The sequence below is a fragment of the Lissotriton helveticus genome, chromosome 4_1, assembly GCF_964261635.1.
Source record: "Lissotriton helveticus chromosome 4_1, aLisHel1.1, whole genome shotgun sequence".
Taxonomy (NCBI): domain Eukaryota; kingdom Metazoa; phylum Chordata; class Amphibia; order Caudata; family Salamandridae; genus Lissotriton; species Lissotriton helveticus.
The window spans coordinates 2,029,238,431-2,029,264,215 of NC_136063.1; the positions used below are offsets into that span (position 1 = coordinate 2,029,238,431).

Here is a 25,785-nt window from a genome sequence, read left to right on the forward strand (position 1 = left end):
TAGCATTTAAATATCAGTACAACATTCGAACCAACAACCCGTGGTTCTCCAGTATTGATATCTTTCATAGATTCACATTCTTGTATTTTCCCCGTCGTCATGGTGGGAGTCTCATGGTATACTAAATAGATAGAAGTACAAAGAAAAAAACTGCACCAGTAACATAGAGATGTCTTTTTCTTAGTAACCCAGTACCATCGTTATGTGGTCCAAATACTGACCCATGAGAAGCCAGCCCTGAGATCACAATCCCCAGCAGGGCCACCATACCTCAGATTTCCAGCCCAAGTGTGAGCCAAGAGAGTATCAAGAGGTAAAAGTGTTCTACCTTAGAAACAGGGAGGCGGGCAGGTGGCAAGTGAATCTATGAAAGATATCAATACTGGAGAACCACAGTGTACAGGTAAGTAGCTTGTTTTTTCTCCAGTATTGAATCTTTAATAGATTCACATGCTTGTATCAGAATAGAAAGCAGTATCTCCTCCGTAAAAAAGGCTTTTCCCAGGTAGAAACTCTATTTCCACATCATTAAATATCGTCTTTCACAAGAGTACCAGAACTTACAGATAATATATTGGATTGTGTGTCTCAGCATGTACAATAGTGAATCGTACACTTCAAAAACAAACATATTATGAGTCTTATGAGCACAAAAAAACCCATAAAGGAAACAATACCTTAAAGAAACAGTCAACGCAGCACAGCTTGTCCCACTGCTGAATCGGTCTTCCACGCTGTGTTGAGATAGTAGTGTTTGGTAAATGTATAGACATTTGACCATGTTGGCGCTCTGCAAATGTCCAAGAGCGATACTCCCGCGAACAATGCGGCAGAAGTCGCAGTCTTTCTTGTTGAGTGAGCTTGGGCTGCCGAGGGTAAAAGGTATTTCAGCCTTTTTGTGACAGAAAGTAATAGCCGAGGCAATCCATCTGGAAATACTAGATTATGACAGAGCCGAACCTTTCCTGGGAGCAGCATACGCAATTAATAGTTGATTTGTTTTTCTAAAGGATTTCGTCCTGACTATATAGAATTTTCTTTCGTTACTTGTTGTATAGGCTCAGCCCTGCTGATTAGAGCCAACCCTACTTTTGTTTTCACATATATAGAATTTTAGCCGCATCGCTGCGGCAGACATTCTGTCGCGGTGCAGAAAAAAAAATCGCAGTTTGGGCGGCCGTCCTCCACACACGCCCACTGTGACATCGGATGGCCGCCGGCCATCTGACATGGAAAAAGTTAGACATCTTTTGATATCCAACGTGTGAAGAGATCGTTCTGCTGCAGAAGATGGATCTTTAAACTATGTAGGTAAAACAATAGGTTCATTGAGATGAAAGGACATTGGACCTTTTGGAATGAATTTCGGATTCGTTTTGAGTATTACTGTGTCTGCTTTGAACTTTAAAAAGGGTTCTGCTGTAGAAAAAACCTGAATCTCACTGACTCTTCTGGCTGACGTCAGAGCCAAGGGTACAGCCACTTTTCAGGAAACAAATTTCATGTCAGCTTTTTGAATTCATTCGAAAGGCGGCTTCATCAGCTGTGGTAAGACTGTGTTAAGCTTCCACGGGACTGATGGTCATTTAATTGGAAGGAATTTTCTAAAAAAGACCTTTCATGAATTCTTTAATCACTCTCTGCGACCAAAGCAACTACTGAGATGGCCTTCTGCGATATCTTGAAATTGCCACAAGATGCACCTTCACTGATGCGCGAGATAGCCCTGCTTTGGCTAAAGCCAAGAGATATGGAAGGATTTGTTCTGGAGATGATAGCAAGGGATGTACCGCTTGATCCATGCACCATTGACAAAATCTTTTCCACTTTGCTGCATACGTTTTGTTGGTAGACACTGCTCGAGAGTGAGAGAATATCGCTGCATTCCTGAGGGATATTTAGAGATTTAAATTCGTACTCATGAGGATCCAGGCTGATAAATTCAGTGAGTCCAATGGAGGATGAAGCACCTGACCTTTGTTCATTGAAAGCAGATTGTGCATCATGGGTAATTGCACCCGGGTAGCCACCAACATCTGTAGGAGCTCCAAGAACCAGAACTGCCACGGCCAAACCGGAGCTATGAGGATCAAGTGACATGGTTCCAATCTCATTTTCCTGAGAACCTTTGGGATCAAAGGGAAAGGGAGAACGCATACGCAAATATCCCTGTCCAGCGAAGGTGAAGAGCATTCCCCCATGAGCCTTGTTGAGGGAATCTGCTGGCAAACTGTTTTCATTTTTTGTTGGTTCGAGTGGCAAACAAGTCTAATCCTGGGGTGCCCCAGAGTTAGAATATTTGCAATAGTGGGCTTTGATTCAGTTCCCATTCGTGGCATAGGGATGTCGATCTGCTGAGCGTATTGCGAATCCCTGGGACATGTTGAACTCGTAGAGTGATTGTGTCTTAGAAGCCGGTGCCAGATTTCATGCGCTTGTGCAGACAAGGGTTTTGATCTTGTCCTGCCTTGTTTCAGCAGACAAAACATAGTTATTGTACTGTCCGTTCTGACTAGAACTGGGGAGTCCTGACTTCTTGGCAGAAATGCTTCTAGGCCTAAAACACTGCTTTGAGTTCGAGCACATTGATGTGCAGCTTTGCTCCCTGTTTGCTCCAATGGCCTTGAATTTCTAGGTCCTGTAAATGTGCCCCCAACCCTGAAGGGAGGCGTCCATCGTCATCACATAACTTGGAGATTGTGGTTCGAAGAGTAGCCCTTCTGAGAAAAAAAATCTTATCCCCTACCATTACAGAGCTTTCTTTATCAGAGGATTGATGACTATTTGATCTTCGAATGATCCTTGATGTTGTACCCATTGTAAGTCGAGAAGCTCTTGAAGAGGCCTCATGTGGAGACGGCAATTCAGGACTAAATGGATGCAGGATGAAAGCATCCCCAGCATGGACTTGAATATCCTCACTGAAGCGAACTTTCTTTTTCTCAACTGAACTTAGATTCAAGATTTTCTGAATGCGCTACTCCGATGGATACGCCTTGGCTTCCTTTGTTTTCAACACAGCCCCCAGAAACTGGAGAGTGTCGGATGGGACTAAAGAGGATTTTTCTAGATTTAGCTTTAGACCCAGAGATACAAAGAGGTTCATGCAGCTTTCCAATGAGTCTTGAGTGTCCCGATACGATGGGCCTTTGATCAGCCAATCGTCCAGATGTGGATATACCTGGTGACCTGGCTGACACAATTGTGCTGCCACTCGAGCCATGCACTTTGTGAATACTCTTGGCGCGCAGCCGAGTCCAAAGGGCAACACTCTGAACTGGTAGTGGCGCCCTGCCACCTCAAACCTGAGATACTGTCGGTGTTTGACGTGTATTGGAATATGGAAGTATGCATCTAATAGATCTAAAGATGTCATATACTCTCCTCTGTTCAGCATCAGTAATATATCCTGCAGGGATAACATTCGGAATGACTGTTTCCTAATAATTTGTTTAGACCTGGCGGATCCATCACCTGTCTCCACTTGGTAGTCTGTTTTTTCCGTACCAGGAAAACATTTTAATAGAATTCTTTCCATCGTTGTGGACAAGGAACTTCTATTGACCCTTTTATGAGAAGAGAAATAATTTCTGTCTTTAGTGCGGACAGGTCCTGCTGTTTTCTGGGAACCGGAGGTCGGTCCGGAGGCCTTTGGACGAAGTCTAGGGTGTGACCATGATGAATAATGTCCAACACTCATCAGGACTTTCTTCTGTTCGTCTGTTGATAAGAGGGACCAGATGCTCGAAATTGCTGCGTTTTGGAAAACTGACAATACCTCTACTGTTGGTAAGGCTGGTATCTATATGATTGAAAGGATGGTTTTTGCTGATAATGACCTTGTGTTCCTCTTCCTCGAAAGGACTGGAATCTGTTCTGCTGCAGAGACCCTAAGGTTCGAGCGGTATAGGTATCCTTTTTAATGCCTTGCAGGGCATCTTTCACATGTTTCCCGAAAAGGTTTTCTCCATCAAATGGCATATCAACGATTTTTGCTTGCACCTCGGGTCTGAATGAGGTGGCCCTAAGCCAGCCCTGCCTGCGGAGTGCTACAGCTCCTGCCATTTGCCCAAAAGCCACTGCAGCTATATCCATGGCTATGTCAATGATCTCCGAGGCCGCTCCGGCCCCATCTTGAAGGATCTCTATGGCCTCTTCTTTCTTATCCTCTGGAAGATAAGATAACAAGTGTGCCAGATCTGACCACATTTGTCTATTATATCGACTGACTACAGCCAGCGCATTAGAGGCCTTGATAGACGCGGCCGCCATGACCGCAAAACGTTTTCCTGCGCCATCCAGTTTTCTTCCTTCCTTGTCTGGGGGTGCTGAGCAAGCCGCAGCCGGGTTTCTTGAACGTCTCTGAGCTGCCTGCATCACAATGGAATCCGGTCTGGGATGGGATATTTATTTTCCATTCTCAGAATCAAGGCTGAAATAGAGGCTGGAATCCTCATGATTTTTAAGCCTTCTTCCCAAATATAATTGACGACAGGGATAGTTCTGATTGAATTCCTGGCAGGATCTTTGAAGTCATAAGAAACATTGGTTCTTTTACTGGAAGAGGGAGATCAAAACATTTTGAGGCTCTTTCCAGGAGTTTGTGAAATCCCCCGATATCCTCCGGCAGGGAGTTTGCCGGAGAAGATGATAGGGAAGGAGATTATGTAGCAATATAGTGGTCCCATTCATCTCCCACAGCCTTGTCCTGTGTTAATTCCCCTTCCTCTGGTTGGTCTTCTACCTCACTTTCTACATAGTCGTCTCTGATAGTTGTGACTTTCGGAGGTGGTATCTTTTGCGAGGTTTGAGGTGTCTGCGCTTTCACAGCCCGAGAAGTGCCCTGTGATTTACTTGTATCAGATGCGGGAGCATTGGCTTACGGAAAACGGCGATAGCAATCTGAAATCACATGCCGCAAATCTGTTGCCAAAGATATTGCCATGGAAATAGCCTCTTCCCTTGGGGGTAAATCCTCATCCTCCTCATATTTGTAAGTATCATGAAAAGATTCATATCTTTTCGTGCTTGACGGAGGGCGATCTTTGAAAGAGAATTCTTCTTGTACCACTTCAGGGTGTTCCTGGTACACCTTCTCATCTGTATCTTTGCTTTTTACTTTAAGTTGAGATGGGTTGTAGGCAACCCCATAAGCACCATCTTCTTCAGACTCCTGCATCTCCAGCAAACCAGATAGAGTAAGCGGCAAAATTCTTGTCCAAGACAAAACCTCTGCTGAAGGCTTCCCTGATTTTCTTTCTGTCGACGAGCCCGTCGACGGAGGGTACCTTTTAATAGATATAGACGTCACCGCTGTTGGAGAAATTGGAGACTTAATAGTCGGCGTCAACGGAGCGTTCGTCGACACGGTCATCGTCAGAACCATTGTGGACGGTGTCGTCATCGTAATTGTCGTCAACAAAGCTGTCGTCGTTGACAGCGTTACTGTCGACGATGCTGTCGTCGATGTCTTCATCAGAACCATGGACACTTTAACTTTTGCTGATGGGTCAGACGACGGAGCCTTCGTCTCCATAGATTTCTTGAGAGGAGTATGAGTCACTTAAGAGGATGTAGACTCCTTTTCCTTACATTTGTCAATTTTTGATCAGACTTTGACTCAGAGGGCTCTACCTTCCTTTTTTGAGAGGAAGGATTAGTTACTTACCTGTAATCAGGGGTATACTCATCAAAGTCATAATCTATGAATAATCCCCGCCAATGTGCGGGATCCCAGAGCATAGGAGATTATATATATATATATATATATATATATATATATATATATATATATATATATATATATATATATATATATATGTATGAGAATGTTTCCAACATGGCAAAAAGGCTGAAATGACATAGGTTTGCATTGTAAGAACATAAGGAAAAGAGGAAGCAGTGAGAAACTGTCATACAACAATGCTTTATTTCCTTAAGGAAAGCTTGTAATTGCAGGCAGATGTCTGTAGGCTGCATAGCAGAGCAATGAAACAAAGAAAGCTGACACCTTGCCTTTAAGGCTTTCAAGGGTTAGGGTACCGTGCCTTTAAGACCTGAAGGAGACCCCCTGCTCCCATGATGCACCACAGGTGACAGTTACGTCAGTTCTTTTTGACGGTTTGGCCGACACAGTGCCTTCTGGGACATGCTGTTCTACTATGGATCAAGAACTACCAAGGGTGTGTCAACAGCATCAGGGGGAGGAGCGCTGTGTGCTAGCTGGTACTTTACACGGGATGGAGCCAATAGGTAAAGGACATGATACAGTGTTGGGCGCTGAGGAAGGCTGAAGTGCCGAAATGCATACGCCGCCACTGAGAACATCGGAATAAAGCGTGCTGTTTGCCCTGAAAACCATATATATATATATATATATATATATATATATATATATATATATATATTACCTACTGGCGGTCGCCAGTAGGTATATATAGTTAGGATTTTTTCTCTATGGGTTTTTTGAAAATTCTATGTCTAATAACTTTGGCGTTTGTGGACGGAATTGGCTGAAATTTTCAGGAAAATGGCACATTTTGTTTCTGAGCAGCCCTTGAAAATTTGGGGGGGGTTCGTCAAGGGGGGGCCGAGAAAAAAGGGGGGTCCCAAAACGTGTTTTTAACATTGAGTTTTCCATAGGGCGGTTGGCCTCACTTTTAGCCCGAACGGCTGAATGGATTTGCACGAAACTTGGCAAAATTGTAGGGACTGGTAGCCCGATGTGCCTTTTGTAGGTCTCAATATATGTGCTCCAGTGGATTTTGAGAAATTAACGTTTAAAAAAAGATATATATCTGTAACAGCGGACCAGGCAGCGCTCCGGTTCGCGTACTTTACGCGCAACGGAGCTTTGTGAAGCGAAGCTGATTGGTTCTCCGGCGTCTGTCAACATTCCAAAAAGTCCGTAGCGGCCGCCATCTTGTCTCTCGGTAGGATCGAGAGACAAGAGGAGGTCAAAACAAAGGGGGAAATAACTATAAGGGGGCATAGTAGATCCTCGCTGACCCCCTAGGTTTGATGTGGAGGTTTTAAAAGGGCCCCGCGGGGCAAAAAAAAATAATAATAATAATAATCGAACGGCTGAATGGATTTGCACGAAACTTGGCAAAATATTAGGGACTGGTAGCCCGATGTGCCTTTGCTAGGTCTCAATATATGTGCTCCAGTGGATTTTGAGAAATTAACGTTCAAAAAAAGATATATATCTGTAACAGCGCTCCGCTTCGCGTAACGGAGGTTTGCGAAGCTGATTGGTCATTCTGTCACTGGGCTATAGTTGGGCTACATCTGGCTGATATTTGGGCTACATTTGTTTTTTTGTGTGTCTGGCGGCCATCTTTGGGCTACATTGGGCTACATTGGGCTTCATTGGGCTACATTGGGCTACATTTGGGCTCCAACATATATATAGGCCAATGTAGCCCAATATATATTTTTCAAAGTTAATTTTCGTAAAAACCACTGGAGCATATATCTTGAGACATAGCAAAGGCACATCGGGCTACCAGTCCCTACAATTTTGCCAAGTTTCGTGGAAATCCATTCAGCCGTTCGAGCTAAAAGTGAGTCCAACCGCCCTATGGAAATGAAGGAAATGAATGGGTAATTTGTAATTAGCAAATAGCTAATCGCAAACTAGGAATGGTAAAGAATCGCTATTTATTCCTTAAAGTTCGCTATTTAGGAAATGCAAAAAACTTTGATGATACATATGGCGGTTCATCTCTAACAAGATAAGAAGCATAGGGATACATTTATGATGACTGGCGCATCACCAGGGATGTGTTAGTCATTCTGTGCCGCTGTTCCGTCACCTATGGTGTGCTGCATTTACAATGCGGCGCATCATGGGGCAAAAACAGCACAGATGCGTGATGTATCTGTGCCGTAAAGGTGGCGCATTGCTGGAGTTGTATCGCAAGTGTGATGAAGCTCCAGCAAGGGTCGGGGGTGCCCCTGTCGCAGGGTTTCTGTTCTCACACAGAACTGTGGACAGAGGATTGGAACCTCGGCGAATTAGGGTGTCCCAAAACTCACGTTAGTAATCAAAAACTCCTTAGCAAGCTAGGTACAGTGTCACATTGGATATAACAAACTCTCAATGTTTAGACAATCCAGAATATGAACTTATAGTACCTCAGGATATGTGGAACTCATGAACAGTCGGTCGTTATATATTTCTTAGAAACCAGAACATGGAGTTAAGAAGAACACATGTGTATTTGAAATGTTTATTTACTAATGCCGTCTTCTCAGGCGTAGTATCTTAGATAATAGAAGTACACATATTATCAGTAGCAAAATTACCAGCATAGTTACTGGTACATAAAAAGCGAATGGTGACAGTATGTTAACATGCAGTAAATGAATAAGAGTTAGCAACACTTATAAGCAGCCGCGGGCCGTGGAGGGAGTTACGGTGGGGCAGGGAGGCGGGGAGGGGGAGGGGCAAGGTAGAGAGGGCTCCACCCTGCTTCTCCCCCTCCCCGCCTCCCTGCCCCACCGTAACTCCCTCCACGGCCCGCGGCTGCTTATATCTCACCCTCCCTAATACACATATTATATTATTTGCTAAGAAGGTCTCTTTGTGTTGGTTTAGGGCGTGCCCATACTTTAGTGTCTTAGATTTGAAGGAATCACATCAGCATACACCAGCTCTCTCTTCATGTGAACCGCATCAACTGTTGTGTATGTGTGTTCGGCAAGCAATATAAAACTCGCCTCATGCCCAGAATTGGCAGAAGTTGCACTTATGTTATGAGTATGAAGTCGTGGAGATCAGACCTCATAACAATTCTGTATCGTGTTGTTCTTGAAACTTTAGCACTCGCTGTACAGATATAGTTTAACAAGCAAAGCAGATAGTAGAGCAATAACATATTATTCTCATGTAAACCACGATGAACTACTAGGTGGAAAGCTAAAGCAACAACTAAGTGTCGTGTGCAGAAGTTGCAAAAAAGGAAAAATGGCGTTTAAACCGGTAATGAGCCCATGCTAACTTAACACGGTGTAAAGATATCCAGGACCTAGATGACACCTCCCCATGATCCGGAAACGAACTGAATAAGATAATAGAAGTGCCATCTCATGAGAGCAGATTGCAAGTTTATATGTGGACGGTCCGCAAGGTAAAGCATTAAAAACTAGGAAAATTTAATGCTAAAGAAAAATAAAACAGCCAAGTACTTTATCGAGTCTTAAGCCAATAGGCAAGGTAAATAATAAAAACTTGACAAATAAGTCAATGAATTGTCAATGAAATGCTAGTACTCAGCATATCAAACATGAAAAAGGTCTATGACATAACTGTGTATGCAAAATAAGCTGCAACAGCCTCCAATAGGAAGTCACCGTCTTCATCCGAAAACAGTTCAGCCATCCAATTTAAAAGCGGAAAAGAACATACGTGCTCTCCCAGCACCGGATCCTCTATCACCATCAGAGGACAGCTCGGTGGGTTTTCAAGAAAGCTCTGTTCCAAGAAAGACTGTGCTGCCGCCAGTAAATTCCAGGGACCAAGTAGTCCATGCATCAATGCCACAGCCATAATCCTTTCGCCAGGACAAACCAACTCGTGAGTAATGATAGGAGTCATCAGCTGATTAAAGTCGACGTCAGGAGAAACCGGTCCGCAGAGACACAAATCAATGGCCCAATCGAAATCACAGGTCAGGCAGTGAAATACAGGCTGGACACAGGTGAAGTAGGAGAATCGAAAAGATAATCCATATGCCGTGCTTAATATCGCCAACGGCATTGTGCCATAATATTCTAGCATGCGATTGCGGAACAGTGTCAGCAGCTGCAGGGTGGGAGGTTGCATAGGAGGGACATCCATATTTAAAAATGTAAAAAAGCACAAGAGCGTCCGCTGGTAATGCAAGTAAAAATGCCAATCTACGAACCGGAGTGGAGAAAATGGAATGAAAGGAAGCAGGGATGACTCCAAAGATTTTCTCAAATGAAGTCACGAGACCACTGGTAACAACTTTAAAAAAGTGCGCCAGGGTCTTTGTGGAGGATGCGTTAAAGATAGTCGGAACCATCTTGCTGAAATTGAAAGGCAAATCTGAATTAAAAGTATTCCTTTTATCGTAACAGTAAGTGAACGGGTTATTTGCTGCAGAAATGTTCTATTTCCTCCCACACATGAACATAGGGAGTTTTCAATCTGGCCACAAATACCAACCTTGGGACAGATTTCAACGGCATGGCAAGAATAAGAGCTCTTTTGTCTCAGAGAGAGGTGGCCTTGAGTTCGGCCCGTGAAACTTTCGTGCTTCACATAGCGAACACCCGTACAGAGGTGCAGACCCTTTTCAATTAACTCAGAACAATCTTCATTATTGAGCATCAAATAACTACCATTTTCCAACAACTTGAACGTGGGGATGATAGCAGGAACTGGCGTGCCTTGCAACACGCAAGCCATATTTGGTCGGTGTTTGTTGCATGAACCGTGTAACTGTATGTGCCTACACATTAGTGAATGATCTGGCGTCTCAGTGCATTCCTCTCCATTCAGATAAACTTCTTGATCATCTTTGAAACATCTGTATGTGTATGGAAGCGACCAGACCTCATGAAGAAAAGCACTACCTAAAGGTTCATAACGACCTATTGGTATATATTTCATACAATTTGAAAACTTATATAAAGCAAAAGGCAGCGTTATTAAACCGTGGATAAGGCACGTTGCCAAAAAACCCGCAATCCTCTGCTGATGATGTCACTGAGCATGTCATGAATGATGTAATATGTGACATCATCAGCAGTGGATTACGGGTAATAGTATCTCTAGTTTACTCCCCTATAGCTGTCTTTCTTTTAACATAAGTGTCTGTTTCCTTCCCTTATACTTACTGTTTTTGGTTCGCTTCTAGTTCGCGTACCGGCGAGCGAACTGGGAAGCGAACTAAGAGAAATAGAGGTTGGCACAGTTCCAAATATTGTACCAATTTTTTAATAACGGGGAGGTAGTTCTGAAAAGAACTTTTTTTTTTATTGTTTTTGTTGTTTTATATTTTTTTTATTATTTTTCGGAACATTTTTTTACTTTTTTTGAATTTTTCTGAAGTTTTATATTTTTTTGGGTTTTTCTTGGAGGGGGCAATGAAAACGATTCATTGTAAAGGGCTCAACAGGAGCAACAAAACAAAAAAAGAAGTATTTATTATTTTGGGCGTTTCGTACAAACTTGCATATGATAGTCAATAGCTCTGTTGATCAGAGTGATGCTTTTTTCTCCGTAGGAAATGAATCCATCGCAAAATACGCAGGTGTGTTTTACTTCACCAAATTTCATTTGTATATTTGGCACCATCTCCCTGCCCTCTGGTCCCGTTACTTCCGGTACAACAGATCTTCTGGCCATAATAGGGAGATTATCTAGGTCGTTCCGAAACTGTGCAGCACTGTAGTTGTTAGGATGCCACCTAGTCATATGGCGATGCATTGTGTAGTTTCCGAAACTGTATTTTTTCTCGGTTCCTCTGGACAGTCTATCTTGACATATAAGGCAAGTTACGTATCTTGCATTTACTTTTTTCTGACCTTTGGGAATTTTAAAAAATTGCCAAATGAAGTTTTCTTTCCGGTGAGACGTCCTGGGCTGCTCAGGCAAAAACTGCCTCTCTTCGTGCTCGTCGTCCTGTTCCTCTTCTTCTTCTTCTTGTTGAATTATAACTTGAGCAGGTGGTCCACTCTTCCTTGGATGTGGTGGAGGTGGTGGGGAAGCACCAGCTGAAGCTACTAAAGAAGCCATTGCTCAGTGATCACAAAGGGTCTTTCTCTCACAATGATGAAAGTCAGAGTGAGGAAAGAAGGAGGGATTTTCATCATTTGGGAAAAACAAGAGTTCTCAACCAATCAAAAGTGTTCATTTTAGATTATATGACCTAGTCTTACATCATTAGGAAACCAAAAGTGAAATGAACCAATGAAAAGTGTTATTACCAAGTCACATGACTTGCTGTGTTTACGTTAAGCGCTTTGCAGGGCCTCCCGGTTTGCTTCCAGAAACCTGCGCTTTGCGACTCGCTTCGCGTACCAGTTCGCTAACGTAGCACGTCATATGACGTATCACGCGACAACGTGAAACGTCATGCGGACGGGAGGCGTCACGGTGTTGTTTTCTAACGCGGCACTTGCGGTAAAGAAACGTTTACCGGCTCGCGGTCTATTTCGCGGCATCAAGGTCAGCTAACGGGAAGCTTCCTGATTCGCGAAGCGGGAACGAAGAAAAAAAAATATTAAAAAAAAAAATTATTCATAAACATATAAAATATATTTTTGGATTTAAAGAAGAATACATTTTACAGCTACAGATATTAGCTGTTAAAAAACCAATGAAATTCACAGAAAAAACCATAGGTTATAGACCATATATAGTTAGGAATTAGCATTTACAAAACCTTGAAAATTCACTGAAAAAACCACAGGTTATAGACCATATATAGTTAGGAATTAGCATTTAGAAAACCTTATTTTACTCACACAAAACCATTGAAATTCCATATATAGTTAGTTGCACTAACTATATATCGTGCACCCGCAATCCACTGCTGATGATGTCACATATTACATCATTCATGACATGGTCAGTGACATCACTGATGACATCACTGATGACATCTCAAATGACATCACTGATGACATCACTGATGACATCTCATTTGACATCAATGACCACATCACTGATGATATCATTCATGTGACAATACAATGCATCTCCTCACATTTTAATATAACCTCTGTTTCACCCAGTGTTAAAAAGAGAGTATAATTTTTGAAACCATTGACACACCAATACTAGTTACTACATACGCACTCACTGATTGCTACGTCTACACACACCTTCACTCATTCACCCATACAATCATTCATACATACAATCACTCATCTTTACAACACTATCATATGCACTCATACACCTATACAGACACTCACAGTCTGCCACTCATCCATGGAGTTACTCACACACCTAGTCAGTCCTGTAAAGAATCAATGACACTTCCATTTTCTTGTCTATACAGTTAAACATAGAGCACCTTACATTTTCAAACATATACTAACACATACTTACCTTCTTATACAATCATTGATACAAGTACAGATTGATCTGCACAGAGTCACACACCTCCCAGCTAGCCACACACACACTCAGTCTCCCATACAAATACTTGGGCAATCAATCAATAACCCATATAGTTACTCATATAGCTACTGATCAACACATGCAGCAGTTTACAGAACAACAGACATAATGATGCACAAATTAAGACAGTTTAGTCACTAACCCATGCAGTCAGTGAGACACATTTAATCACTCACTCATACAGTCAGTCATGCACCTACTAAATCCTTCGTCCAGACACTTACACATCCACTCATTCTTCAATATGTAAGACATATTTAAACTTTATAGAAAAACACAGTCACTGGATGATGTCATCAGTGATGTCATCAGTGATGTCACTGACCATGTCATGAATGATGTAATATGTGACATCATCAGCAGTGGATTGCGGGTGCACGATATATAGTTAGTGCAACTAACTATATATGGAATTTCAATGGTTTTGTGTGAGTAAAATAAGGTTTTCTAAATGCTAATTCCTAACTATATATGGTCTATAACCTGTGGTTTTTTCAGTGAATTTTCAAGGTTTTGTAAATGCTAATTCCTAACTATATATGGTCTATAACCTATGGTTTTTTCTGTGAATATATATATATATATATATATATATCCAACAGAGAAGCCGGCACGAAGCATCAATGGCCGCTTGCAGCGGCGGGCCAGGACGGGATCGCCACTCCCAAAGTATTCCACCACACTCGTTCACCTTTCGTAAAGAACGACGTCCAAGCCAGCAGTTTGGTTCAAAAACTGGTGTTTAATTCACAGCCCACTATATATATATATTTAGGACCTAGTTTCCATAGGAGATCCGCAACATTCTATTGGGAATAACTCTGGCGCCGGTTGAGGAATTTGTGTGTAATTTTCCAAAATTTTGGCCAGCTCCGCTCCTTCCCTGAAAAGTCTCGGGTAGATTCGTCAAGCGGGGGCTGAGAAAAAAGGGGGGGTTCCAAAACGTGTTTTCCCCATGTTAATTTCCATAGGACCTTTAGACATGGCTACAGCCCGAACCGCTGAACGGAATTACACCAAACTTGGCAAAATGGTAGAGTCTGGTACGCAGATCACGCTTTTGGTTAAATAGTGTAAATCCCTCCAGTAGTGCCTGAGAAAATTAAAGTTGAAATCAATTATATATCTATAAGCGCGCACCATGCGAGTTCTAAAACTTCTCGAGCACAAGCTGTATGCTCATTGGCTTTCAACACTTCAAACCAGGAAGTGTTGGCAGCCATCTTGTGCTCGGTAGACCGAGGCACAAGAAAGCAGAAAAACAAACGTGTAGAACACAAAAAGGGGGCAGGGTAGAAGCACCCTGACCTCCTAGGGGTGCTCATGGGGTCCCACAAGGACCACCAAGGCCAAAAATGTTTTTTTTTTAAAAACCCGGTATGTTTATTTAAAAATTACCTCCCAGGGGGACCAAATTGTGGGGGCATAGTGAGTTTTGCTGGCGTCGATCTCCTCGACGTCGAATGATGGGACCTCGATGTCGACATGAACACTCACGGCATAGTCTTTGCCGTCATGTCACTTGACGCCGACCCCCTCGAGGGTGGCAGAGAATGCCTCGACGTCGACGGAAGCCTCAACGGAGCTTTCTCAGGTCTCTCTGGACCCACAGTCTTCGAGCCCGAAGTGCTGTGCCTCGACGCAGACTTACTGGCATGATAAAAAAATTGGACAAAACCGAAGAACCAGTAGAATATGCCCATAGGTACCAGAATCTGTCGAATTTTCTGTGAAAATATCAAGTAAATCACTTTCAGTCAAAAAACTGAAGAGCTCAAACTCCAGGATCCTCACAGAAGGAGCCGGAAAAAAAGAACTGACCCAACGGTCACCTGTGGTGCATCATGGGAGCAGGGAGTCTACTTCAGGTCTTAAAGGCACGGTACCCTAACCCTTGAAAGCCTTAAAGGCAAGGTGTCAGTTTTCTTTGTTTCATTGTTCTGCTATGCAGCCTACAGGCAACTGCCTGCAATTACAAGCTTTCCTTAAGGCAATAAATCATTGTTGTATGACAATTTCTCACTGCTTCCTCTTTTCCTTTTAGGTTAGGAGGTTATTGTTCTTACAATGCAAGCCTATGTCATTTTGGCATTTTTGCCATGTTGGAAACATTCTAGGATGCATGTATATGTTTTCACATATGTATATATATGAATATATATGTATTTTCTAAATGCTCCGGGATCCCGCACATGGGCGGGGATTATTCATAGATTAGGACTATTGATGAGTATCCCCCGGATGAGAATGAGCCTTTTTCTCCGCCGAACCTGAGGCAGACATGGCCTTCTTCTTTTGAAGCCATAAAAGCAAGCATGCCTCTCTGTCTCTCAGAGTTTTTGCAGGAAAAGTCCTACAATGCTTGCACTCCTTAGGGACATGCTTAGTATGAAGGCAGTATAGGCAATCCTTGTGGGGGTCCTCTGAAAACAGTCTGGCCTTCCCACAACATCTACAAGGCCTGAACAGTCTAGACATTTTAATTTTAAACTTACGACAAAAGGCAATACCTTCTTTCCAGAATAAACTTGCTATGAAGTAACAGGTCAAAAGTTCACCAAAGGAACAAGACTGAGCAGAGCTCAGAGAGACTCCTTCTCACATGACGGCGGTTGGAAATCTAAGGTATGGTGGCTCTGCTGGGGATTGTGATCTCAGGGCTGGCTTCTCATTGGTCGGTATTTGGACCATATAATGATGGTACTAGGTTACCAAGTATAAGACATCTCTATCTTACTGGTGCAGTTTTTTCTTTGTACTGCTACCTATTTATTATACCATGAGACTCCCACCATGATGACTGGGAAGATGCAAGCATGTGAATTTATGAAAGATTCAATACTGTAGAATCATACTTCTCTCTGTTCACTGCCATTGCCTTTCACATGACAACTGATGGGTACCAGAGTGACACAGAACAAAGAGTGCAATATACATATTAATTTTATCCATTAGCACAGGTAAATATAAACTTATACGGCCAGAGGACAAGCAAATTGGTATGCCTACAAATCTGATCCTACGGATACACAAGGTTCTTAAGTGTCCCGAAAACTACAATGAGAGCTGCTGGACATTGGTTCCCATAGCCCTTCGGGGTACAGGGCTCTTGTGGCCTTTAACATGGTTTCTACAAAGGAACTTCGGCCAGTAGTAAAAAAAAAAAAAAAAATAGCAACAAATTTCTCCATAGAAAACATAGTACTGTAGAGCAGATGTCCCGTACTGGTTTTGCCATGAGACAGAAAGAAAACCAGGAGTTGAAAGGGACATGGCAGAAATTCTTCCCAATGTACAAGATGTCTTGATGAACAAAGGACCCAGTTCCCTATTGGACAACAGAAAGAAAGCTGATGAAAAAAGAGCATCAGCACAATGGGGTGCAGCACAATGCATAGGCAACCAATCAAGAACTAGGGATAAAAAGCTACTCCGTAATGTAAGTTTAATATTAAATGGGAGCAAGCATCACATTACAAAATACAAATGAGGCATGGATTGATTAGCAATGGCGTCATGCTTTGCTTCACAAGGTACTCTCCGACACTTGTAATCTTACCACTTGAGCAATTACATATGTATGACACCCTAGGCTTGTTGAAATATTAGTTTGTATAGAGGATAGGATGAACTTCCAAATTTGAACAACACAATAAAGACAAAGAAAATATAACCGCTCTCTGTTTTTAAGGGAAGCCCACTAAAAAAATCATGTATGAATGGTACCTACACCGCCAGAAACGGCACACAATTTCCCTAACACCTCAGATAAATGTTGGCGGGCCTGTGGGTTGTTGTGAGACTTTCGCCATTTATGGTGGGATTGCCCCTCTATCCAACCCTTTTGGAAAGAATTTCTCTCCCAGATTAAACATTTTTTGTGATACCCTATTCCGAACACCTTGGAGCACATTCTCTTGGGCGTGAGGAACCCAATGCTAAAGTATCAAACCCAGGGGAACGATCCATCATGTGGCTGTGTCTTGGAGCGGCCAAGATGGCAATAGCCGCAGCCTGGGAAAAAAAAAAAAACAGAGTCCCCCTCCCTTACTCAGTGGCATGCTCGACTGTGGCAGGCATAAACCCTTGAGCGGATGACAGACATTGTTGAAGACTCACAGACTGGCTTCGATTATGTCTGGAGCCCCTGGTGAGTTACCTATCAGAGGGTCTACCCTTGTTTGCATGCGAACTGAGATTGCGAGCCCTTCACCTCTTTCAGACTTAGCAACTTGGGATCCTCATTGACCCGCTTGGTAGATGGACTCGAAGACGCCTGGGGTAGCCCTCGGAGGGGGTGGAAGCGGGACACTCTGGAGATGTGGGGGAATGGTCCCGGAGACTCAACGGCCAAGTAATATGATCCTGTTCCCAGCGTATCCACAACCCACCTGGACCAATTATTCATATTACCATGGTACAGATTAATTGTTTGTTTTCTGTTTGGTTAAAACTGAGTTTTTCTTTGCATAAGCTGTGCATTATCTGGGGTCCCCTGTGCGCAAGTGGAAAGTTACAACCTGGAACATATAAGCTTCATACTGAAATGGTGTAGGGACAACCCTCCCACATCTGGTGAACATGTGAAGAAAAACAAACAGAGTCGAGAACTTGTGAAAATGCTGTGTTTCTTTTTGGATATCTGTAACTCTTGCCATGTGAATGATACTTGGGAGAACTACAATGTACTGTGAATTGTTTCAAAATCAATAAAAAGTTTTTGTACATAAAGACAAAGATACATTTTGCATTCATTTGCTTAATCAACACTTCCCGGACCGTATGAATAAATTCCAGTTTGGCAATAAAATGCATATTTCTAAATATTTACTCATAGTACAGTATTTAGTTATAACTAGGTATCAACATTGTTTTCACCTTGTAATAAAGTTATATTTTACGTCCGGTAATTTCCACTCTGCTTTAACTTGTTTGTCTGGTACGATATTAATGATTGCTGATGGGTTTTGTGAGTTCAAACTTAATTCTGAAAAATATTTAAAAAAGCAGATCATGAACATTTAGTTTGTGGTTGGGTCAAATAAAGTAAACCCAACTTGTATGAACAGTGAAGAAAAAGACACACACTTCACAATGCTCAATTGGGATTTTTCTGATTACATTGTCTATCTCTGCTGTACAACTACGGATTTCACATTTACAATTATTGTCACTGTAATATGAAACAAGTTATTTACTTCATATATATTAGGGACTATACACTGTATAGTCAAGTTAACATATCGCAGATATTTACATAACTGTCTAGTATAACATACTAACCCATGAATAGTCAAACACATATGAGATATGCCTGACATATTAATTGTCATTAACAGGCAAGAAGTCTAAAGTAAAAGAGAATGAGGTATATATGGAATTATTTTTGCCAAATGTACTGCTCTGTTAGAAAATGGATTTCTCCTAGCTTCCCCACTTTGATTAAGTCTTGGATTCGGTTGTCAATATTTTTTAAGACAGTCAGCATATTTTTGACACCACACTTTTGGCTACAAGCAAGGTTTTCATTATAAAGGTGCTTTTCTTATTAAGAATAGTTTCATAGTTTAATTTAGCTGGCCAGGACAAGCAGGGCAAACATTTGCTGAGTTCAAATTTCCAATTCTCCGGTCAACTATCAACTTAACCCTGTGAAAAACCCGGGATTAAAATGAGGACAGACGGTCACATTACAGAAGATATGAACAAAATGTCTCCTTATCCTTTACAGGACCAACATGAATCAATTTCCAACAAACACATGCGATGCGAACAGGTGTACAATATTTACAAAATAATAAACACACCTGGAATTACATTAAATTCAGTTAATATTTGGAACACCATTTACATTTTTAAAATGACTTGGCAGCATTTCTTTTGCAAATGGTGCGTTTAACTCATCAGATCATTCAACGCAAGTCTTTCATTGTCAATAGTATTAAATTGCATCTTTTTAGGTCTCGTACTGCGCACATGCGCAGTCGAGCTCGCAAGATTTTATGTTTTAAGGAGAACTTCACTCTGTCCCCAACTGTGGATCATCATTTTGGAATCTGTAATAAATGTATTTTGGAGCAGATTTTGGTGAGGATCATGGGATTCAGGATCATGGTCTTCTCGTTGCCCCATAAAGGCAACATGTTACCCTGCTTCCCGGGGGGCTTGTTACTGCCCGGCTGTAGACCTACCCCCGCGCTGCTGTTCGACATCTTTCACGCCCGAGAATCGCCAGTTAGTTGTCTGCCTTTAATCCGTGGGCTAAGGCCCAGGTTGGGATGCTGCGGCCTCCCAATCAGTTCCTAGGAGGCAGGCCGCGAACAATGGCGCAGAGTGAAAGCTCAAGCCTCGATGTGGGTATGCGCAGAAATCGAAGGTCACGAAGTGCGCAGCGGCGGATTGCTTGGGAAAGCAAGGTGATCATTAACTGCGCTTCACGTTATCCACAAAGCAATTTGCTGGAATTATCGGTACGAAGAGAACAGATGCTTATCCGTCAACTGCTAGCCGCACCATCAAGATGGCGGCCGAACCCGGAAGTGACACAACGGAACAAAAGCGACAAGATGTACCAAACCGCCGACCGCTCGCAGTTAGGCCACCCAGGGGCTGCCATCTTGGCCTGTTATTTCTGCCAGTCGTCTACTAAATCTGAAGTACTTCTGCCATTCCTCAAACAGGTAGTCAGACTTCTTTAATGATTCGTGTTACATTATGCGTGTCATAACGCAATTTAAAGTAACTCAGTGTTGTACCTCCTTAATACATATATGCATTGTACCCAGGTTTTACCTCTGTTAGTGTTTCTTCCCGTTTTACCCTTTGATAGCCCTACGTCAGTGCGCATTCGCCCAATTCCCTGGAGTATGTCTGTGACGTCACTGTACTAATGCGGCATTTGCCGATCTGCCTTAGACCGTTCCAGACCTTATTGGTTTCCCTGCCTGTGGGCCTATTATATCTTTATTACCTAAAATAAATATCTTTGCGCACTATATTTTGCGTGTCTATTGAACGCCGACCTCGCTAGATCTATTACTGTATATTATGCGTTTTACGTTTTATCAGGAAATGCACATTCACAATCTTTGCATGTTGCCGTTCCATGCGTTTCTATTGCCGATTTACGAGATACGTATGTGCAGAACAACTAGCACTTCCTTTCGCCAATGGGACAGGGCTGTACTTACCTGTGGGCGGAGCTGGAGTTAGGCCCACCTAGACAGAAAGCTTGCCTCGGCCTGCACTCGTGGGTGGGTCGTAACGAGAGAGAAAGAGAGAGAGAGAGAGAGAGAGAGAGAGAGAGAAAGAGAGAGAGAGAGAGACAGAGAGAGAAAGAGAGAAAGAGAGAGAAAGAGAGAGAGAGAGAAAGAGAAAGAGAGAGACAGAGAGAAAGAAAGAGAGAGAAAGAGAGAAAGAGAGAGAGAAAGAGAACGAGAGAGAACGAGAGAGAGAACGAGAGAGAGAACGAGAGAGAGAACGAGAGAGAGAACGAGAGAGAGAACGAGAGAGAGAACGAGAGAGAGAAAGAGAAAGAGAGACACAGAACAAACACATTGTCATTTACAATGCCAATAGCTCCTACTGAATATTATGCGTTTTACGTTTTATCAGGAAATGTACATTCACAATCTTTGCATATTGCCGTTCTACGAGATATGTATGTGCATAACAACTAGCACTTCCTTTCGCCGATGGGACAGGGCTGAACATACCTGTGGGCGGAGCTGGTGTTAGGCCCGCCTAGACAGACAGCTTGCCTCGGTCTGCGCTCGGGGGGGGGGAGAGGAGAGGAGAGGAAGAGAGAGAGAGAGAGAGAGAGAGAGAGAGAGAGAGAGAGAGAGGAGGGGGAGAGGGGAAAGAGAGAGGAGAGGGGAGAGAGAAGAGAGAGAGAAGAGAGAGAAGAGAGAGAGAAAACAAAAATGTGTTGTCATTTACAATGCCAATAGCTCTAACTTTTGCAAAGACGAGACTGTTGCATTGTAAATGCTTGTTTACCATCTTTATTAGGGTTTTGACATGAAAACCCATTATGTAGGCCAGCACATGCTAGTCGATAAAAAATATCAATGCAAACAGTAAACCCACCGCCCCCCTCATAATCGAGATATACACTACCGAGGTGATCAGGAGATACAAGTTCCTCAAAATCTAAGAACATAGAAACATTTCAAACAATAAGCCAAGTTAGCAGCAGTCATACAGAGAACATCGCGAGGTTGTGGATCATTCCTTCCAGGCCTGCAGCTCATTAACCCTTTGTGACCCCCATACTGGGATGGTAAGTCCTATTACTTGGTATATTTGAATACATGATCTGAAACCTTGCTGCACTCTCCACCTCGTACCCCACTAAACGTCAGAGCGGGTGTGAAGGCCAGATTGCACGAAGGAGACGTGCTATATTCTTATTCCTTTGCAACACGGTCTACCTGGGGAGTCTGTAAGGTGTCCTCTAGACCTTACCAGTCTGCAGCAACGGGTGTCTTCCGCAGCCCCTGTGCCTCCTTCCTCTTCAACTTTAGCTCTACCCCAGTGCCCTATTACGGGCAATACTCCAGCCTTACAATGTATGTCAACCAATTTACAGACCCTCAACCGCTAGATTTATGAAGTGGTCTGTAGTGCACCCTGCATGACTGCGCTTATATAGCACCAGCATGCCACTCGCTATATTATATAGATCGGTGCAGCCCATTATCCTGGTGAGTTTGTCCATGACCACTAGCCATTGGTCCTTAAATAGCTGGCAATTGCAGAGAACATGTATGCAATGCCCGCTTCAGTCTCCATACACTGTGGGCAAATCAATGCGGAGCCAGTAGAGATCCTGTGGAGTCTCGCTGGAGTGAGGTAAGCCATGTGCAAAAATGTTGTGTTGTATGTACTGGAATTGGGCGTTATTGGAGATCTTTCATAGGTGTAGGATTGCCCCTTCCCATTTCTTCTGTGCCAGTTCCCAACCTACGTACCCCTCTTGGCCATGTGAAGTGTTACTAAGGAATTCTTTGATAGATGTGAAAGGGCCAGGGAAAGTTTTATCTGAAAGAAACAGTTAGTTATAGATTCCTTACCTTAGAATTACCCCCAAGCGTCAGACTGGATCCGGAGAGTTTTTCGTCAGCAGTACCCGCGTTCCTCGTTGGCGTCGTGGTCGCCAGGATGACACTGCGGTAGCTACTTATACGCCGCCCTGACGCGCTGACGTCAGTTCTTTCTCTTTCCGTGCCAGCAAGCGCAGAGCCGGAGAGAGCGGTACCCCCAGTCACTTTTTGACAGACTTTTTTTGCCACTTTTCTCGACTTCGTTTTTGCGCCCTGGTACACGAGGGATGCCCAGCTTCAAGGCCTGCGGTTCCTGTACCCGACTATTGTCAGTGACGGATCCGCACTGCTTGTGACTCTCCTGCCTGGAGCACGACCATGACCCCAAGTCATGCTCCGACTGCCAAACCATGGCCCGAAGTGTTTGCGGAAGCGGTCCCGAAAGCTGCTCCGGGTCGTTCGAGGTCCCAGTCGCGTGGGAGGTTAAGGGACCAATCGCAGAGCCATCATCACTCCTTGTCTAAATCTTTACGCTCTGGGTCAGGTAAGTCAAAACATAAGAGAAGTCGAAGAAGCATCGTCACCTTTTGACTTCCCCTTGCCTGTCGGCTGATGCGGCAAAGGGGGCGGGTGGTGTCACCCCCGCGTCTCCTCTTGCGGAGCCTACCGGGTTGATTCGGGCCTTCCCGGGAGCGACCACTGCCCAGCTTAGTCAGTTTTACGAAGCGATGCATGACATCTTTCGGCAGCCCGACTCCACCGGTGCGCCTGCGGGCCCCACTGACTTGGCTGGGTACCCTAGGACTTTGACGCCAGCGACTCCGGCCTCGGCACCGCAGGGCCCCATTTGGATCCAGGCTTGGATCCAGATCGGTGCCGGTCGACCTCGTTACACCTCCACCGGCGCAGATTCCACCGGCAGCACATATGCAGCCAGAGTTGGCTAGGCCCCCAGCCAGCGTCGACCCTGGCTTACACCCCGATGTGGATATGGAGCCGGAGCCGGACCATGATCCGGCGCTGATGGGTACTTTTGTGCCTGCATTCCACCCTGTTCATTTCAGCCAGTTTGGCAGCCAAAGGAGGGTGAGGAATACTAGGAGGGGTCTGATGACCCTTTAACAGACCAGTTGGAGTATGACCAGGACTGGGGAGTATGACCAGGTCTGGAGAGGATGCCAGTGGTCTGGACACCTCACCAGACCATTTGCATGTAGGACCATTTCAACGTCTGTGGTGCTTCGCCGTCACGCCTGGTTGGGATCGACTGGCTTTTCTGGGGATGTCCAGAACACTTTGATGGACATGCCGTTTGATGGCCAAGGTAGACAGTGCGCTAGAGCGCTCCAAGGACTCTCAGGCTACGGCCAAATCCTTGGGCCTCTCCACCATGCATCCTGCACGGTCTGACTTTCGCCCTTTTCGTGACCACGGAAGGGGCGCCCCAACACATTCCTTTCAGAGCCACAGGCCAGCGCAAACTGTTCAACCTCAGCGAGGTCGGAGATGTGCGAACCACTGACGTGGTTCTGGGGGCCAACGGGCGGGGCAGTCCACCACTGCCCCCTCTGCAGCAGCCTCCAAACACTCCTAGTCCGACCTTTTAGGCCCATCAAAGGACAGTGGGCGGCAGGATCCGCCATGACCTCCCACAATGGCACACCATTATGTCGGACAGGTGGGTTTTGCAGATAGTCCAAAGGGCTACTCCCTTCCCTTCGAGACTACCCTTCCAGACATGCCACCCCAGTACCATTGCATGTTGGGGTATCACCTGGCCCTTCTCCAACAGGAAGTTACGGCTCTCTAAGCCAAGGGTGCCATTGAACACGTTCATGCCCCAGAAGTAGGTTGTGGATACTATTCCCATTACATTTTGGTGCTCAAGAAGGACCTGCGTCCTATCTTGGATCTCAGGGACGTCAACCGCTTCCTCCGGAAGGAGAAGTTCAAAATGTTGACCCTGGCTCAGGTCTGGTCTGCCCTTGACCCTGGAGACTGGATGGTAGCGTTGAACTTGCAGGATGCTTATTTTCACATCCCAGTCCTGCCGGCCTACTGGTGTTACCTGCGGTTCACGGTAGGCCACGAGCACTTTGTTTACCGTGCCCCCTTTGGCCTTTCCAGCTCTCCTAGGGTGTTCACGAAAGTGATAGCGGTGGTCGCAGCTCATCTGCGCAGATCAGGGGGTCCATTCTTGTCCTAACTCTATGACGGGTTATTGAAGGTGGGCTCGCCCAAGTCAGTCGTCTCCCACCTCCAGACTAAGGCAGACCTCCTGCATTTGCTGGGGTTCTCCATCAACATGCCAAAGTCACACCTGACCCCCTCTCAGAAGCTACTTTTCAGCAGAGTGGTTCTGCACACGATGCAGTTTCGGGTTTATCCTCCCGAACAGCGAGTCTGGGATATTCAGGCTATAATTCTGATCTTTCAGCCTCTATCCCGGGTTTCGGTCAGGATGAGGCTGCTGGGCCTCATGCATCCTTCTGATCGATCATGCTAGATGGCATATGCGGGCTTTGCAGTGAGACCTGAAGTTCCCTTGGGCGCAGCATCAGGAGAATCTGGCAATTGCGTCCAGATCTCGGAGGGCACTGCACGGCAATTGCAGTGGCGGCTCATGAACCAGGATTGGGTCAACGGCAGATCCTGCTCCCTTCCCCAACCAGAACACACAGTGATGGCAGATACATCCCTTCTGGGATGGAGCGGCCACATGAGAGAGGCGGAGATCAGAGGCCTCTGGGCTCTGGCGGAGTCTGAGCTCCACATCAACCTCCTGGAGCTTCGGCCGATCCATCTTGCACTGAAAACATTCCTTCCCTCTGTCCGGGGAAGAATAGTGCAGGTGTTCACGGATAACACAGTTGCCATGTGGTACTGCAACAAACAAGGTGGGGTGGGGTTTGTGGACCCTATTTCAAGAGGCCATCCATCTCTGGACATGGCTGGAACATCAGGGCATTTCCCTGGTGGTTCAACACCTGGCAGGGCGGACAAACTCAGCCGCAAATGCATGATGATTTCAAATGTCGTCTTCACTAGGAGATGGTGCAAGGTCTCTTTCTACAATGGGTAGAGCCTTGGTTAGATCTATTCACCACCTAAGAGAACGCCTAATGTAAGCAATTCTGCGTGTTGGAATTTCCAAGGCAGCATTCGCTAGGCAACGCTTTTTGTCACGAGTGAAGTCGCGGTCTTCTATACGCCTTTTCGCCTATACCACTTCTGCCCAGAGTGCTGAAGAAGATCAAGCGCGATCGGGTCCAAGTCATTCTTGTGGCTCCAGAGTGGGCACAAAGAGGCTGGTATCCAGAGCTGCTCAACATGGCCATCGATCATTTGATCCAACTGCCTCTTCGGGAGGATCTTGTGTCGCAGCAGCAGGGGACGGTCCTCAACCAGAACCTGTCCAGCCTCCACCTCCTTGCGTGGAGATTGAGCAGCGGCAGTTGACGTCATTTGACTTGCCACCCGAAGTCTGTGATGTAATCTTGGTAGCCAGGCGTCCCTCCACTAAGACAGTATACACCTGCAGATGGAATACATTTGTGGCATGGACGCATGGTGCACAGC

The 25,785-nt window shown here is 44.6% G+C and overlaps 1 protein-coding gene across 1 annotated transcript in view; it reads right to left on the minus strand.

Moving 5' to 3' along the window:
• The window catches only part of RADX (RPA1 related single stranded DNA binding protein, X-linked), a 395,634-nt gene that overhangs the window by 202,299 nt on the left and 167,550 nt on the right, over window positions 1–25,785 (minus strand). The window contains exon 4 of the mRNA XM_078688667.1: window positions 18,041–18,149. Coding sequence (XP_078544793.1) covers window positions 18,041–18,149 — 109 coding nt within the window. The remainder of the gene's footprint in view (window positions 1–18,040; window positions 18,150–25,785) is intronic.